The 16,612-nt window shown below is 42.5% G+C and overlaps 1 protein-coding gene across 1 annotated transcript in view; it reads right to left on the reverse strand.

The window, feature by feature from the left end:
• LOC119172711 (glycine receptor subunit alphaZ1) overlaps nt 1–12,633 on the reverse strand; it is a 150,646-nt gene extending 138,013 nt beyond the window's left edge. The window contains exon 1 of the mRNA XM_075892897.1: nt 12,418–12,633. Coding sequence (XP_075749012.1) covers nt 12,418–12,530 — 113 coding nt within the window. The 5' untranslated portion in view covers nt 12,531–12,633. The remainder of the gene's footprint in view (nt 1–12,417) is intronic.
• Between the last annotated feature and the right edge of the window lie 3,979 nt (nt 12,634–16,612).

A 16,612-nucleotide genomic window follows, 5' to 3' on the forward strand; every position in this document is an offset into this window, starting at 1 on the left:
ATTGTAAAAAAGGATTCTGATCTACGTGATAGCACAACTTCAAAGAACTCAGCAACAACTTGAAGTTCATCGATCGGTTTAGAGAGAGTAAGCGCGTGTCAAAACAAACGAACAGTGTTGCCAGCATTACTGTCAACGTTTCTGCCAACTTGCTTGCAGGTTTACGCTTTTGCGATAAAAGCCGAAAGTTTCTTTTTTCTTGTTTCGGTGTAAGTAAATTATAGTTTGTATAATTCCACATACGATTTAAAATGTTTCCAGCAGTATTAGACACGAAATCATGCATGCGAAGAAGGTGATGCAGCACCTAATGGGCCGCTTATACGGCTTCTTCTGTCCAAAGTTTGTAAAACTGCCGAGTTACGTTGATGTAACTTCATTCACATCGAGCACAATAGGGTAGTTTTACGTTGATGGAGTTTAATTTAACTGGGCCATCACAAAACTCTGGTAACAGAGTTTGGTGGTGGCTGTGTGACAGGAGTATTACACGTCGATTTGTTTGACGGGTTTATGGCGCTTAAAGCCAAAACAGCAACTGAGTGCAGAGTTTAATAGGGGCTGTGTGACAGAGGTATTGCATGTCGATTTGTTGCACGGGGTTACGGCGCTCATAGCCAAAACAGCAACTGAGTGTCGCCATACTTGCTTAATCGAATCGGTGTCGTTATTTATTTGAACCGCTACCGGGGTGGGCGGGGGGAACTTAGTGACAAACTCACATTGTTTCTCACGCGGGCTAATCAGCCTAACTAAGCGTAACTAGCATCGTATAACCTAATTACATCAAGCATACAAGGTTAAATTTTGTTTAGTCCAACATTCTTCTGTCACCTTGAGTCATGTTGAATTTATACAAGCCTAGTTGAGCTAAAGAAAATGTAGTTGAAACTAATCAAAGCTAGTTGAGCATGATATCACCTAATAAAGCGAAGCATAAGTACATTACACTAAACGTATTCTAAGTAAGCCTAGTTCAGTTTGCTGCTTTTATTTCACTTAGATGAATCCAGGTAACCATAGCCAAAGCTAATTGGGTTTATTTCATTATGGTGTCCCTCAATTCAGCACGGCAAGTTAACCTAAGTAAGGTAAACCTAGTTGAGGTCAAATAATTTAAGTAAAATTTCTCATGAGCTGAGCGAAGTAAAGTTCATGCACAAGACTAATTCATTATTAGCAACTCAATACTAATTAAGAGCTTTTGTGTCAATTTATCTTTAATTGAGATGACTACTGCCCTGATTTATTTATGTTACTCTGGTATACAACCCAAAACGTCCTAATTGGTGGATTATCACGTGACATAGTTACACTAATTAGGCATAACTGCACCAATTGGGTGGCAATAAGATAGGTGTAGAATCATCTGTTTCAACATAGTTGCTCATGGAATCACCTAACTCATCCGAGCACACTTATTTCTACCTAAGCCTATCTAACTAAACTAAACTATTTATTTAAAGTCTCATTCTCCAAGATCTCAGATAATCGCACGTCAGAAAGAAACTTTCTGCAGCGGACCGAATCAAGTCTTGGTAAGATAAGTAAACCTAAAAGGCGTTAGAAAAAAGTTTGTTCATACAGACCACGTCTTTTAGATAAGTACAGCGAATTACGTTCGACTCTCACAGGTGTTTTGTCAACGTGGTTTGCAGCAGACTAAGTCGAGTATGGTCATCTTAGGCGGACACTATATAATGACAGGAACTAGACGAAACACTGTTTTTTCGACGTTCATTTTACGAGTCTAGATATTCTTCTTTCATCAAATCCTCCGCGCAAGTACTCGAGCTGAACTGCCTGCTTTCTTTATTACAATGGGTGCAGTAAAATGTGAAGACAGCATTGGAAACCAACCTGCAGTGTACGAGCTTCAATAGCTGGGCAGTTTCTCATTTCTTTCGATAAAGACACGTGTTCCTTTTGAAAGATGCATTGAACGTATGCGTGCGCAAGCTCGATGAAGAGCACGTAGCTACACAGACTGCAGTGGGAAAAAACGCAGATGTCATATAAGTAAACACTTCAAGCGTATAGCAGGGTTTGCAGGATAGGAAAGCTGTCCAATAAAATTGTCAAATCGCATTTGTCTGCGGCACACTCAACAACGGTCCCACGTGCATCACATCGATCACTACCCCAGATTATGTTGTGCGCATTAAAGTCTCCACATATAAATGTATCTGAAGCAGAAATATTGAAGATATTTGTTAGCTCTTCCACCGAAATGTGGCTTGAAGGTTGTAGGTAAAAATTGATCACTGTTATGCACTGCTCACCAAAGGATATTTTGCAAGCGACGAATCCCGGGAAGCCCAAATCACTTGAGTGAACTTGGTGAGAAGGTAGGTCCTTTCTGACACACAGATGCACTCTGCTAGGACCACTTCGACGAGATGACTTATATATCACGTAGTTAGAGAGGCGGAAATTATCATTCATTCCTGCCTCTTGGATGCAAAGTATTAGAAATTTATATTGCAAGAGGAGTTTACGGAAGTCAGCAAACTTCCTTTGAAGACTGTTGGCATTCCACTGGTATATGAAGACATTTTTATAGCGCTTATTCATATGTTACTTGTCGCAGGTTTGACCCGGATTGTTGACACAATAGTGCTTTCAGAGGCAGCAGGGCTTTAACTTCTGACAGGTTGTTTGCTTTCGGTAGAGCAGAAAGGATTGCCTTAAGTGCTGCGAGAAGCATTGGCAGAGTCAATCGCATGACTGATGCAGAGGCACGGTCTCCACTGAATGGTTCAGTTTCTGATGCATGTTGAAAACGACGTGACGTTTCGATGTTGTAGCTGGGGCGAACACTGGCGCTGTCATTTCTGCTATACTTTCCGGCTGAGGTCGCGTGGGCGTTCGCAGCTTTGACGCGTAGGTTGGGTTACTTGAAGGTACTTCTCGTGAGTGATTTCTCGAGTGTGCTAATGACGGTTCTCTTGGCGTGTTTTTCGGCTGTTGTTGTTGCGGTGTGTGCTGAGGTAGATAACGTACAGGATGAACAATCTCATGATTTGGAGAGGGTTCATTCGGGCGCGTTTTTTTTTGTTTTTTTTTTCAATGAATAAGCTCATGCCTACGCATTTTTGCAGCAGCTTTACTTTGCGGGCAGCCTGAATAAGAGGCAGCGCGATCACCTGCACAGTTTTCACACTTAGGCTGAAGAACTGACTTGCACTCCTTATGGTGGTGTTCTTCTGAGCAGATCTTACACCGGCGTGTGTTACGGGAACTTTTTGCCATGATGGCTCCCGAACTTTTCTCCGAGGGCATAATTACTCGAGGTGCATCGATGTCGCCATGCGTTCCAAAGGTCTAGTGAATGGTGTGGGATGGACAACGGATGCAGAAACACGTGGGAGTGACCATTTTCCCATTCTTATAAATCACCCCTACTTGCAAAATGACGACACCAGGCGCTACAGCAAACCGACAAACTGGAAAGCTCTTTGGTACCGCCTAACAAACCCAAATAGTGAAGTTACGACAGTTGAAAGCTTTACTGAATTTCTGCAAGACAACGCGAATAAATGTACAAAAAAAAAGTCCCGATTCCAAAAGATTATGCTGCAATCGACCGAGAGTATGAACTTATAAGAGCCATCAGACGACGTTCAGAAAGGGCATATCGACGCAGCGGGAATTTAGAAGCATACAAAAATGCACGAAAAATCCACAGTGTAATGCGCAGACGACTACAAAATTTAGGTAAACGACGCTGGCGTGATTTTTGTAACACGCTCTCTCCCCACACACCTATTCCGAGAATTTAGCTTGTAATTCGAGCATTTAGTGGCCTTGTATCACAGAGGTTCCCATTTTGTGCTCTTACTGTAGCCTTCGACAAACGGGAAGTTGTGGTAGCAGACGAATTTTGTCAACTTATCTGTAAGCCCGCCGCATCACGATGTGCCTTATTTGATAATTCTGTCGCGTTAGCCAGCCAGAAAATTAATGCTTGCTTTTGGGCCTAGCATCCTCAACTAGACCCTGTATTTACGTTAAGTAAGCTGTAATGTGCTATAGAGTCATGTCGTCAAAAATTGGCCTCTGGACCGGACGGCATTACGTACAATATGCTAAAAAAGCATTGGCCAACAGGCACAACAATTTTTTAGATATTTACAATAACTTATGGATGCGAGAAATCGTACCTGAGTCTTGGAAATTTGCTCGCATCATTAAGATCTTAAAACCAGCTAACACGTCCTTGAGCCTTGAATTTTTCCGCCCAATTAGTCTGGAAACCTGTCTATGTAAGGTAATGTAAAAAAAAATGATTGATGCGGGACTTCAGTGGTGGTGCAACAGAACTGGTGTATTCCCAAATTACTTAACAGGTTTAAAAAACATATGTACAATGAATGCAATACTGGACATAGTAACGTATGTGGAGCATGAGCGCGCCTGTGGTAGTTTGATGGTCGCAGTGTTCTTGGACATCAAAAGGGCATTTGGCACAGTCACACTCATGCTCTGCTGAGTACGTTGGAACTCGAACTGTCCGGCAGGTCTTTGCGGTGGATATCTAAATTTTTATCATGTCGCAAACTTTTAATCTAGACGAGCGAAGGAAAGAGAGCGGAATACGATGCCAGACAGGGAGTGCCACAAGGAAGCGTACTCAGCCCTTTTCATTTCAACAGTGTTATGGCTGATTTAGCTAAAAGACTGCCTTCTAGGTTGAAATACTCTTTATACGCAGATGATGTCTGCATTTGGGCATCTGACACAGAGGTACGGTTAATTCAGATTACATCGCAAGACGGCATAAATATTATTTACAATTTCTAAACGGAAGAGAAGTGGTTCTGTCGCACGCAAAAACAGCTGTATCGCCCTCCACCCGTAAGAAGTTGAAAAACTTATATCTTAATTTAGAAGGAGAACTACTAATGATTGTGACATAGCATCGGTTCGTCGGAGTAATACTTGATAGGTAGCTATCATGGGCTCCTCACATAAAGAAACTCGAAATTGAGATGAATATGCTAGTGAATGTACTCCGCAGAATTGCTGGGACATCATGGGGTGGATCTGTATCATCCACGCTCGCTGTTCAAAATGCTTTATTACGACAAAAAGTTGTATATTCTGCAACAGTCTTACATGGCCTTTCCCGCACTTCAGAGGAACGACTTCAAAGAGTATTAGCTAGGGGACTGCGAAATGCCTAGGTGTTCCACGAGCGACTTCGAGCAGCCTTGTCATAGCAGAGACTCAACAACCACCCTTTCCAGTCATGAGAACAATTGAAACATGCCGCCATTTTTTTTCGCTTACAGACGCAACACAAGGACCACCCATTGGCACAGGAGATCTTACTAAGAGATAAAAGCAATGCTCATAACGATGTACAGAGTAATGTATATATATTACCCAGAAATGAATTTTGGAGCTCTGAAACGAACTATTCTCCATGGCTGCTTGCAATACCAAGCATTGAATTCTCAGTGGATGGCATTATCAGAAAGAAAGACATGTTCATCCAAGCTGCTCAACAACTAGTGCTTTATCAGATACACATGTGGTATCCAGGGTACATACACATTTACACAGATGGCTCAAGTACTACAACGTCTTCAACATCGGCATTTATCATACCACAGCTCAATATTCAGGAATCGTTTAAATTATGTCGCATGCCGTCATCTACTACATCTGAGCTTTTCGCTATTCTGTATGCTCCAAAGTTTATAAACTTGGTAGCAGACGCAAGAAAATGGGTACGTTTCAGTGACTCACAGGCCGCATTAAGATCACTCTCCAGTACAAACACGACAGTAATTATTGATAGTATGAAATACGAAACGCTGAAAGAGCTCACCAAAGCAACCAAGGCGCAACATGAGATCAAATTCCAGTGGATACCTAGCCACTTCAACATTCCTGGAAACACAGCTGCCGATGAAGGAGCACGACAAGCACATCGTAAAGACGTTACTTTTTCTTTACCAATTTCGAAAAATGAATTGCGTAGTATTCGAAAGACTAAAGTTTTTATAATTAGCAAAACTGCTTGGCTTAACCAAAGTACAAAGAGCTGTGATTAATATCACATAGATCCATTTATTGAATTCAAACTTACGCTGGCATTTAGATAGATGTATGGAAACTCTAATTTACCGATTGAGGCTAGGCACAGCATACACAAAACAATTTCGCACAGAATTGCCGGAGCTTAAACTCCCGATGCGAACGTGGATTTATAGATGAAGACGTATGTCACCTTCTCATAGACTGTTCACATCATGACACGCCGAGACACCGTCTTAAATCGGAACTGTTGGCATTGGACCGCAGACCGTTTAGCATGAAGAAACTTCTGAACCCGTGGCCAACTGGAGTTTAACAGTCGCGCGCTTTGAAAGTATTACCACGTTTCTTACAAGACAGCAGAATTGCTGACAAGTACTAAGAAATAACGAACTTTCATTTGTATAACACATGTACTTATTATGTGCAGTATCATGTGACACCCATCATGTGAGTGTTATGAAGTGAATGACGTGTCGACTATTATGTACACACGAGCGAATACATCTTCGTAAGGACCAGACGTGTGCTGTGCTGTTTTGTGATGGTTGGACCAAATATTAACGAGAGATATTATCAGAGACTTCATTCGTTGACTTTCAAACATCTCCTTATCATTTTGATGCGATATGTGCGTATAAGCGTGTCTTTGCATATCTGTGCCCGAGTGTTCTATTTTTCATGCACTGCTTTGTATGTTTTACTTTAAGATACGTGTTGAAGTTTCACTCAAGGGCTAAGGAGCAGCTGGCGCCACAATTGTGAGCCAACATCCTATTATATATCATCTCAATAAAAAAAGCTATCCAATACATTCAATTTAAGGCCACCTGCTTGTTAAATGAAGGTTTCAGAATCGCCTGCAACATCGCTTTCGTTGGTTCGCGAGAACAGCGTAACACATATAGGCCGATATTGGGAATATATATAAATGAGGAAGATATCGGTGCTTTTGCAATCATTTATGTGAACTAGACTTCCACAAACCTTCTGTAAAACCACGAGCTTCTGGCATTACTGCTGCAATCTGGATTGCCAATCGCTTTTCTTTTTTTTCAAAATGGCTGCAAAATCAGACTATTTCGTTAACGACACAAAATTTAGAAGTAGTAAAAAGGAAGAATTTTACCCTCTTTTTCTGTGTTTTCGTCCACATACTTTAGTCATGCACCGGTGAATATCTCAGACTAATACTGACGAATACATATGCTTGTCGGAACTCCCTGCATGCCATTTAACCCGAGGTGCTCCTCAATGACGCTTGTCGTCCATGCGGGGATGTATCCGCACTTCCACACATGCTCTGGGAGTGTAAGGCAATGCACACTAATCTCGATATACTACTTCCGCCAGGGGCAAGGCGGCCCTCCTCAGCTCTCTCCTGTACAACCAACTCTAGGCCGTCTAGCAGGCCCGCGTAGCGGCTGACGGGCTTGGCCTGGCGGTCCCGATGCAGGAGTCGCCCACTGCGCACTAACATGCGCCTTGCTGGACAAAAAATAAAGTTTCACACCCACCCACCGGTGCATGTTTCACGGACCAGTTCATCAGTTCTTCATTAAGTGTTCGTCGCTTGATTATTAGAGAGAGAACTTAAAATAAATATGATAAGGGGCGCTATTTTCTGCCTCTCTTAGCGGTGGCATGGCTGAGAGCCTTCAAGGAGGGGGGAGGGGGGAGTAGAGGTGGTAGCAAAAAGAGTAGACAGATAGAAAAAAATGAAAGGTATGTCAAGAGAGATTCTTGTCAGAGCAGTCGGTAGCACGAAACCAAAGGGTTCATCTATAAGGCAGCGAGGTCCGCAGAAGCGCAGAATTTGAGAAAAGCTTGAAGGACGTGCATTTTCCAGTGTGTGGGAAAAAATGATGTCCTGCAAGCAGGCGGTAACGGTTCACCATCGCGCATAGCTCTACTGCCAGGGCAGGGCAGGAACAAACAATATTTTCCAAAGTTTCGTCATCACCACACCTTATTAGCCGTATTCGCAAGGCCACATTCTTAATATTTTTGAATAAAAAGAAATTGCATGATTGATATAGGTGCAATTTTTATTCCAGACGTGTACCGGTGTTACCTTCAATATCTGCATAGTTCTAAATTTTCCGTGCGTGTTTTGTTTTCGAATCACCAGTCATAGGGATACGCATTCACTTAAACTTCTGAAACACGCTGTGAAGTGAATGCAGAATAAATGTCATCAGTGAGCACATTTAAAAGCCAATTTATTAATTCTAAAGTTACCTTTGTGAATTTCACTATTGAATAATAGCAAACTGGCATATCTGATTCGCTGACACTATTTAACTTTACTGCAAGCTATTTGTAATATCAACACATTGAAACATGAAAAAGTCATATTGAAGTTTGCTTAACGTGGAGACGTGAAGTGTCTCGTTACAATGAAATATTTCAACAGAAATGTTACCTAAATTGCTCAACCGCTGACACTTTTTTTTTTTGCTACAGTGCGGTGCAGCGCCTCCAAAATACCATTCACTGATTTTCTTGCGCAGAACATCAAATAAATTGTTCAGTCTCTCCACACACAAGACTATCGCCTTTCGACGACATTTGCAGGTTACATGCAGATACGGGGCCAATTTTTTGTTGTCCTTTCCGAAATTACTCCATTCACAAAATCAAGTCAAGCGCACTACTCGTTCCTGTTCTCATTCTCACAAAAGGTGCCTTACAAACTAACCACCTTACACATATTGCTATACGTTGTGAAAACTGTCACTGCGACCTTTTTTTCTAACAAGAAAAAAAAAAGATCTCAGACAGCCTTTTGCCAGCATACGTCGTAATGTTAATGTGACAGCTAGTTCATTTTTGGAGTACTTGATATAACAAAACCAGAAAAAAGTTCTTTCATCAAAGAAGCACTATGGACGCAGGTGTCCAAGGGCAAAACGTGCATCCAGCAGTTCACTGGCTATACTATATCTGGCTTACACAGCCCCTTCTCTATTTGTTTTAAATAGAGGAGGCACTGGCTGTAATGGCTATAAGACGGACCCCCGTTCAATTAAGACTTTCAGGCTGAATTTTCGACCGTAGTCACCGAACTGCTACAGTGGTATATGGCAATGAAAAAAAATGCGGCAGAAGGTGACTTGAGTCAATTATTGTCAGTGGAAACACCACAGTGGTGACTCGACAACATTCTGTCGGCCCATTGATGATGAGTCAAGCATTTTTACCTGCTGGCTTTTACTAAACAATTTCTTAAAGGTGTTCAATTCTACTTTATCAGCTTCTACCCTAACATGTTGTTAACAATTCATAAGTTTTTACACAGTGTTCACATGCGTTGCACTGATGTTGTGTGTGTGTGTGTGTGTGTGTGTGTGTGTGTGTGTGTGTGTGTGTGTGTGTGTGTGTGTGTGTGTGTGTGTGTGTGTGTGTGTGTGTGTGTGTGTGTGTGTGTGTGTGTGTGTGTGTGCGAGTGTGTGTGTGTGTGTGTGCGTGTGTGCGTGTGTGTGTGTGTAACGCAACATTATTGCTTGATTCATTCGCGTTAGCTACATGATATGCTATGCGTAATTAAGCAAACTAGTTTGGGTCATAAACCATGAATACTAAATATTTGGCACATGTCATGAACCATGATTACTAAATATTTGCCGAAAATCTAGACCTTCTCTCGGATGCCACTAGCCAGTTTGGGAATGAAAACACAGTGATTTGACATCTCATTTTGCTTGATGTCGCCTAAAACTGGAAATCAAGCAAGAAAACAATACCCTGGAAAGCAGATGAATTGGTATTCTCACTTCCTGCACCAATGTATAAAACTGTGGAAATAATATTCTGCGATTCTAGATATGATTTATAACGGGAAGGAGTATTCTGACTGCTTCATGCGTTTCATGCATTAGGAGCCGTTCCGTGTGTGTAGGAACGGTAAGTCATACAGCTTTTTATACCAATGTTCTACCGTTTTGATTTAATGTAGAACTCCGTGCATGTTGATCTTACTGAAACTTACGCGCTAAGACGAGACGCCGGTAGTAAAAATGAAGTACCAACACTCGCAACAATTCAACAGTACATATCTTTTGTTTCACATGTAGCAGGATTTGATCAGTGCCCGCATAAGTGACCCTCACTCACAGCTGCGCTCAGTAAACCTTTAGGTCGCCCTAATGGAGGTGTACTTTCAGAAACGCTAGGAGACGCTAAATAAATGATCCGGTGAAGCAGATTCTTTCCACACTCTAAAGTGTCTAGAAAGCACTGCTTTGATACAAGTAGACGTGCGCGTGATCGACGCCTGTATGAAAGCGCTTTTTGAAGCTACAAAAAGTGATTTACAAACATTTAAAAACCATTCTTGGCATTACAATACTTTCTGAAGAACGGCGTTTCTTACAATTCCTACAATGGTAGATTTTTTTGTGCAATGGGTTGGCGATCTTATTGCCGATAAGAAACTTTTCAGTATAGTAATTGTTGGGCTTTAACGTCCCGAAACCACTATATGATTAAGAGAAACACCGTAGTGGAGGGCTCCGGAATTTTTGACCACCTGGGACTTAACGTGCACCTAAATCTAAGCACACGGGCCTCAAGCATTTTCACCAGTTCAACCAAATGCATTGGGAAATTGGTGAACGATTCAGAGTTTTCCAAGAGCTAATGGTATCTAAACCTTTGACACTTACCGCAGACTTAGGTTCGAATTATGAGCGCAGGGGCCAGCTTGTCTGCACTGTTGCTGCTGTCAATACCGATGTGGACTTGGTCGATTTTTTTAAAATAGGACCACAATAGGTCTTATTTTATTCACTCCACCGTTTCACGACACCTAGCATGACAATTCAGACGCACACTCGGATGTAAAATAATAAAAATCGAACACCGTTAGTTTTATGATTACTTCGGGTTTTTTGTCATTTTTACGCTTGCAGTCTCCCAAAGTTTCTTTCCGAGAACATCTCACTCATAAAATATTTTACACTTCTGAAATACTTTGATATCAATGTCCGCATACACATTGCAAAAAAATAAAAAGACTAGAAACAGAAGTTGAAAAAAAAAAGAACGCCATCTGTCATTCATGTTGAACTTGTCTAATAGAATAAAATGCTTTGTTGGGAAGGTTGGTTCATTCAGTAATAGGTTTCAGCACAAACAAACAACACGCAAGATGAGAAGACGACTTCACGAGAACTCGTGAAGACTTCTTTTGTGTGTTGTCCGTTTGCACTCAAATCTATTCCAATCTCTTATAGACCATTTGATGAATGAAGTTCTCAAAATATCTTGCCAGTTTTTCGATTACACTTTTCTTTTCCAAATTTTCCACGACACGTTTCTCTCCTTGCATAACTTTCATTATTTTGGACATCGCCGTACCAAATATTCAGCCATAGCTCTGCGGAACACAAAAAAAAAAGAAAAGTGTCATTTTAATACTTGTAAGCGAGTGATACTTCACTTATCTTCAGTTATTTTTTTTCTTTCTATCGTTTTTTCGTCTCTATTACGTCAGTGACATAAAACTGTTGCTGCTTGGTAGCTTTCTAATAGCTTAATTTGATTTGAAAACACTTCTCATAGAATTAACGTTTGACTGTTACTTGACATAGTCAATGATTGGGCAGGTTGGTAATCAATTTCCTTTGTTAGCGCAATTTCTACCAAAAACGAGGACAGCAGGATGACATGAACGAAGTGCTAACTTTGAGCACTTTGTTTGAAATATTGAAAGTTAGCGCTATGTTGATGTCATTCTTTTATTGTCTGTTTTGTTAGCAAGTGCGCTAAAATAATAAAGAGTCTAAGTGTTAAGAAGGAACAGTAGCAAATGAAAGTAAAGTAACTTGATTATACAGAAAATAAAGTGGTTGCCATCGTTGCGTTTTTCATGTGTGTCTGTTAAATTATGCAATCCAGCCGAGCAAACGTTGGGCAACATTGCTGTCAAGAAACAACCGTCAACCACAGCGAACTTGAAATTACTTGCTAAAAGAAAGCTTTCACGCAAAATTTCCGTTTAACGCTCATATTGCACGTTTCAGCGCGGTTCATTTGTCCTTCATTTTACGACGTACGCTTACCCACACTATAATCTGTTATCTCAAACTACTGGGCATCACGATTACTTCTCTACCCATTCCCGCCTTTTACGGATTCACCCAACACTTACTTTCATGATGACAACAGCTCAAAGTCGAGGAGGGCGACAAAAACTCACCACTGATGTTATTGATGCAAGAAATGTGCGTTCGTTCCCGCTTACGCCAGCGTCGAGTTTCAGCCCTTTAATCTCTCATCTAAGACTCCTCGACTCTTCATCTCTCATCTAAGAGGGAGCAAACGAGGTGAAAGGCGCCCCTCAGAGTCGCCAAAACAGCTGCAACTCACTTGTCGATGTGGTCGACTGCTTGAGCGAACCAGGCGCTGGTTGTGGCGCATCCGACAGCAAGCAACAGAGAGCACATCCTTCGGCTGCCGGGAGCCACGGACGTCGAGATCATATCGGCCGCCGCGTCGAAGCCGGTGCTGTGTGGCGCGCGCGCTGCCAGTGTCGCTTGCGCACTACTTTTCCAGTTGGGGCGCCGCGCGCAGGCGCCTCGTCCGACTCGCGGCTCCGACTACGCGCGCGAACACCGGCTGCGTGCACTTTCCACGGCCAACGGAGAGAGCATGTGTACGGAGCGAGACGGAAACGATGAGGGCGAGAGAAAGAAAGGGCGCAGAGCGACGGACTGCGCGACTCAAGCGCCCCTTCGACGCGCCCACTCGTCTAGCTGGCTACCTTGGCGGGCAGTTTACTGGGTGGGAGAGTATTTTAAAGAAACGCCAGATGGCCGTCTTTTTTTTTTTGTACTGTCTTTATGAATTGTTTATTATGATTGATGAACTTGTAATCACGAATATGAGGGCAAGGGCACCTGAGAAAGAGAAAGAAAAGCTACAAGAGGCTGACCAGATGCGATTAAGTGGTTTGCAATGCTGCGCTGGCGCATTATTGGTGGTGCGAAAGCTGAGAGATGGGATAATAACAGTAAACATGAATCATAACAAACGTCTGCTTAGTAGCGTTTACGCACCTCAAGTACCATTGATGCCTTCAAGTTTTGTCCTTTATGCGGAGCCCGATCGCCCAAATTTCAATGTGCCCTGCACCCTATACTTTAGCATACACGTCCAAAAGCAGCTGTGGTGCCCGGCGAGGCCCGGACAAAGCCCTAAAACGGCACTATTCGATTGCAATGAAGCTCCATAAAAAAAGGGCTCTGACTATGGTAAAAAAAGGTATGCTTATTTGACTGACGGGTTTAGTTGTGAGTCAATGCCCTATGTTTTCCTCCCACTCAGCGCGCTTCGAAGCAGCAGCTTTCGAACTGAGAAAAAAAGAGGCAGCTGAAAAGTGTTTATGCCCGCTTAGGCACCTATTCTAGAAAGTAGGCTGGTGTTTCAATACTGTAAAAATGGCGGTAAGTTAAAGAAGCCCACGTGGTCGAATTTTCCGGAGCCCTCCACTACGGCGTCTATCATAATCATATGGTGGTTTTGAGACGTTAAACCCCACATTTCAATCAATGAAAATGGCGGTAAACCAAACGTTTCTGTAACGCTAAACTTAAGGAGCAATGTCACTGCCCGGTTGCGCATGAGGGGGGGGGGGGGGAAATGGCGCGCGAAAAAGGTTCTCTAGCGCTGATTGAGTGCCGGCTCAAAATACGACGACAGATAAGTGAAAAAGAAGAAATAGAACAGGGACCCCAAAGGCATGCAATAAATGGCAACACACTGTTGTTAAGCGGATATGTAGCATTTAATTTTCGTTCACCGCTTCTCCTTTCCATCATTTCCCCCTTCTTATCGATATAAAATCACGTCTTCAAGCTCAGCTTTGCGTCTTTGCGCGATGACAGTGGTAATCCGATCGTCAGTAAAGAACAAGACTTCGCCGAGCTCTCAAGTAGCGAAGAACTCAAGGGGACGACCATCACTTACCGTAAATTGTAGGCGAATGCATGGAAAGCAGTTGCAATAATATTAATAAAAATATCTGCGGTGTTGATTGATATGTGCAGTTAAACATCCCAAAACCTTCATATGATTATGAGGAACGCCGTAGAGGAGGGCTCCGGAGGGCTCCGTTAAAGAACCTGGCGTTCTTTAATGTGCACCCAAATCTGAGCACACGGGCCTACAGCATTTTCGCCTCCATTGAAAATGCAGCCGCTTTAGCCGGGATTAGATACCACGACCTGCTGGTCAGCAGCCGACTTCTTCAGTCACTAGACCAGCGCGGCGGGGCAATATCTGCGGTTTTACGCTCCTAAACTATAATATGATTATGAGAGACGCCATATAGTGGAGTGATTCTGAAATTTCCACCATCTGGACTTCTCTGAAGTGAACGAACATCGCACAGTAAATGGGCCTCTGCCATCTCACCCCCAGCAAAAAGGCAACTGCCACAACCGAGATCCAACCCACGACCTTCGGGACAGCATGCAGCCGAGCACCCTAGCCACAGTTCCACCAAGACGGACCACTTGTACCATATTACGGAAGGATGCCGGAACGACACCCTGACACGTATAACCGCAAAGAGATAGATAAAATAAACAAAAGTAAGGCATGGACATTGACTAGACTGTAAATTATCTATCTATCTATCTATCTATCTATCTATCCATCCATCTGTCTATCTATCTATCTATCTATCTATCTATCTATTTATGTATGTATGTATGTATGTATCTATCTATCTATCTATCTATCTATCCATCCATCTATCTATCTATGTATCTATCTATGTATCTATCTATCTATCTATCTATCTATCTATCCGCTTACGTCTGGGTGATCTCGTAATTACCCCCTTAACTTGGCGGGAACCAAAATTAGAATGGGAGGGTAAGATAGTTGGATGAATATGACGCGCTGATCGACACACAAATCAAATCAAATCAAACTTTACTTTCAGTTCTGTCGCAAAAGAAAAAATTACTTGAAAATAAACAGCTTAACTTGTTCAGAGCCTCATACAAAAACATAGCAGAAGAAATAAATACAAAGTCAAAAGTCAGAGCGGCTGCACCATCATCGTAAACATGGAGATACAGCACTTCACAGGCAGTGCGCCACAACACGGAGTCCATATTGTTGTTATGATTTAATACATATATGAACTGTATATCAATAACTCTGCTCTTCTCTACTTTCTCAGCAACTTTGTAATCACCTGTGCAGATAAGATCCCAGGAAGAGTACACTACATTGCAACGAATGGAAGGCTCGAAAAAGAGAGAAGGGGTGTATTGTAGGAGGTGATTGTCGTAGCATGGAACAGCCAACAAGGAAGAGAAAAATGCACAATCTTGATTTTCGGAGGTCCGAAACGTACCGTTAGGCTCCTGAGGCATTCGGCAGGTCGATGCTTTCACGAATACCTGCATATCGCGCGTGACTGTACGTATATATAGCGTTATTTTGTGGCCATGTCACTCAAAAAAAAATTTCAACACGGTCCTCTTCCCTCCGCATGCTTCGCATAACATCGATTACCAAGTTACGTGGGATCTGCCACGCCTTATTCCTAGTTCTGATTAAGAGAACGGAGGGTAGAAGAGGGGAAGATTATGAGTCAACGTTGTTTACAATTCACATGTATACAATGCACATAGCTCAAGGCGAAAGGTGACTTAAACTGGTTGCCTACAATAAACGAAGTTCGTATGACTGTCTAGCTGGCTGAGCGGTGAGGCCAGGCTTCTAAGGCGTTTTCTTGTTTTTTCGTAAAAGCCGACAATCAAGTTAGATCAAGGCACACACCGTTGTCTGTGTGTGCATGAGCAGAAAAAAAGGCAATGTATCAGTACATCGCCCTGGTAATTCTTGGCCTCTTTTACACTGTTGGTTCGTCTCGCTCTTTAAAAAATAGTGTCATTGTCATCGTCAATATTAGGAGTCTTGAATCAGCACTGGCAGACCCATGGTGGTAGCATATACGAATGTTCAGATTGACGAAAGGTTATTGCGGTTTATTTCGTATAAACGTTTATGAAAAACAAAAACGAGGGTATGTTCAGAACAAGCACAATGGTGGTAGACACAAATACAAGGCTGATATACACACACGCAACCAAAAACACACTCAAAAGCGCACACACGCGCGCATGCGCACGCACACGAGTACTCCGCAAACGAGAGACGTGGTCAGATTCAGGAAATGAACGTAGTAGGGCACAATAATCATCGCCATGCTGCGAAACACATGCGCTTGGAAATAAGCAATCATTTAGTCAATGAAGATGGATAGATATGTGAGGTTTAACGTCCCAAAACCAACATATGATTATGAGAGACGCCGTAGTAGAGGGCTCCAAAACTTTAGACCACCTGGGGTTCTTCAACAATTGAGTCAAAGCAGATATTGCTTAAGTAACGATGAACACTGTGTAAGGAACACCGAGCACTCAGAGAAAATGTTCAATGTCGAAGACTGTCGCACAATTCATTAGACACCCGCAAGAGCGTTCTAAACGCCCCTTTAGATGTAAGTGTTCGCGTGCCAGTCTATTGCCAAGCCTAAGCTGTA

This window comes from Rhipicephalus microplus, chromosome 4 (assembly GCF_043290135.1).
Source record: "Rhipicephalus microplus isolate Deutch F79 chromosome 4, USDA_Rmic, whole genome shotgun sequence".
Lineage (NCBI taxonomy): Eukaryota > Metazoa > Arthropoda > Arachnida > Ixodida > Ixodidae > Rhipicephalus > Rhipicephalus microplus.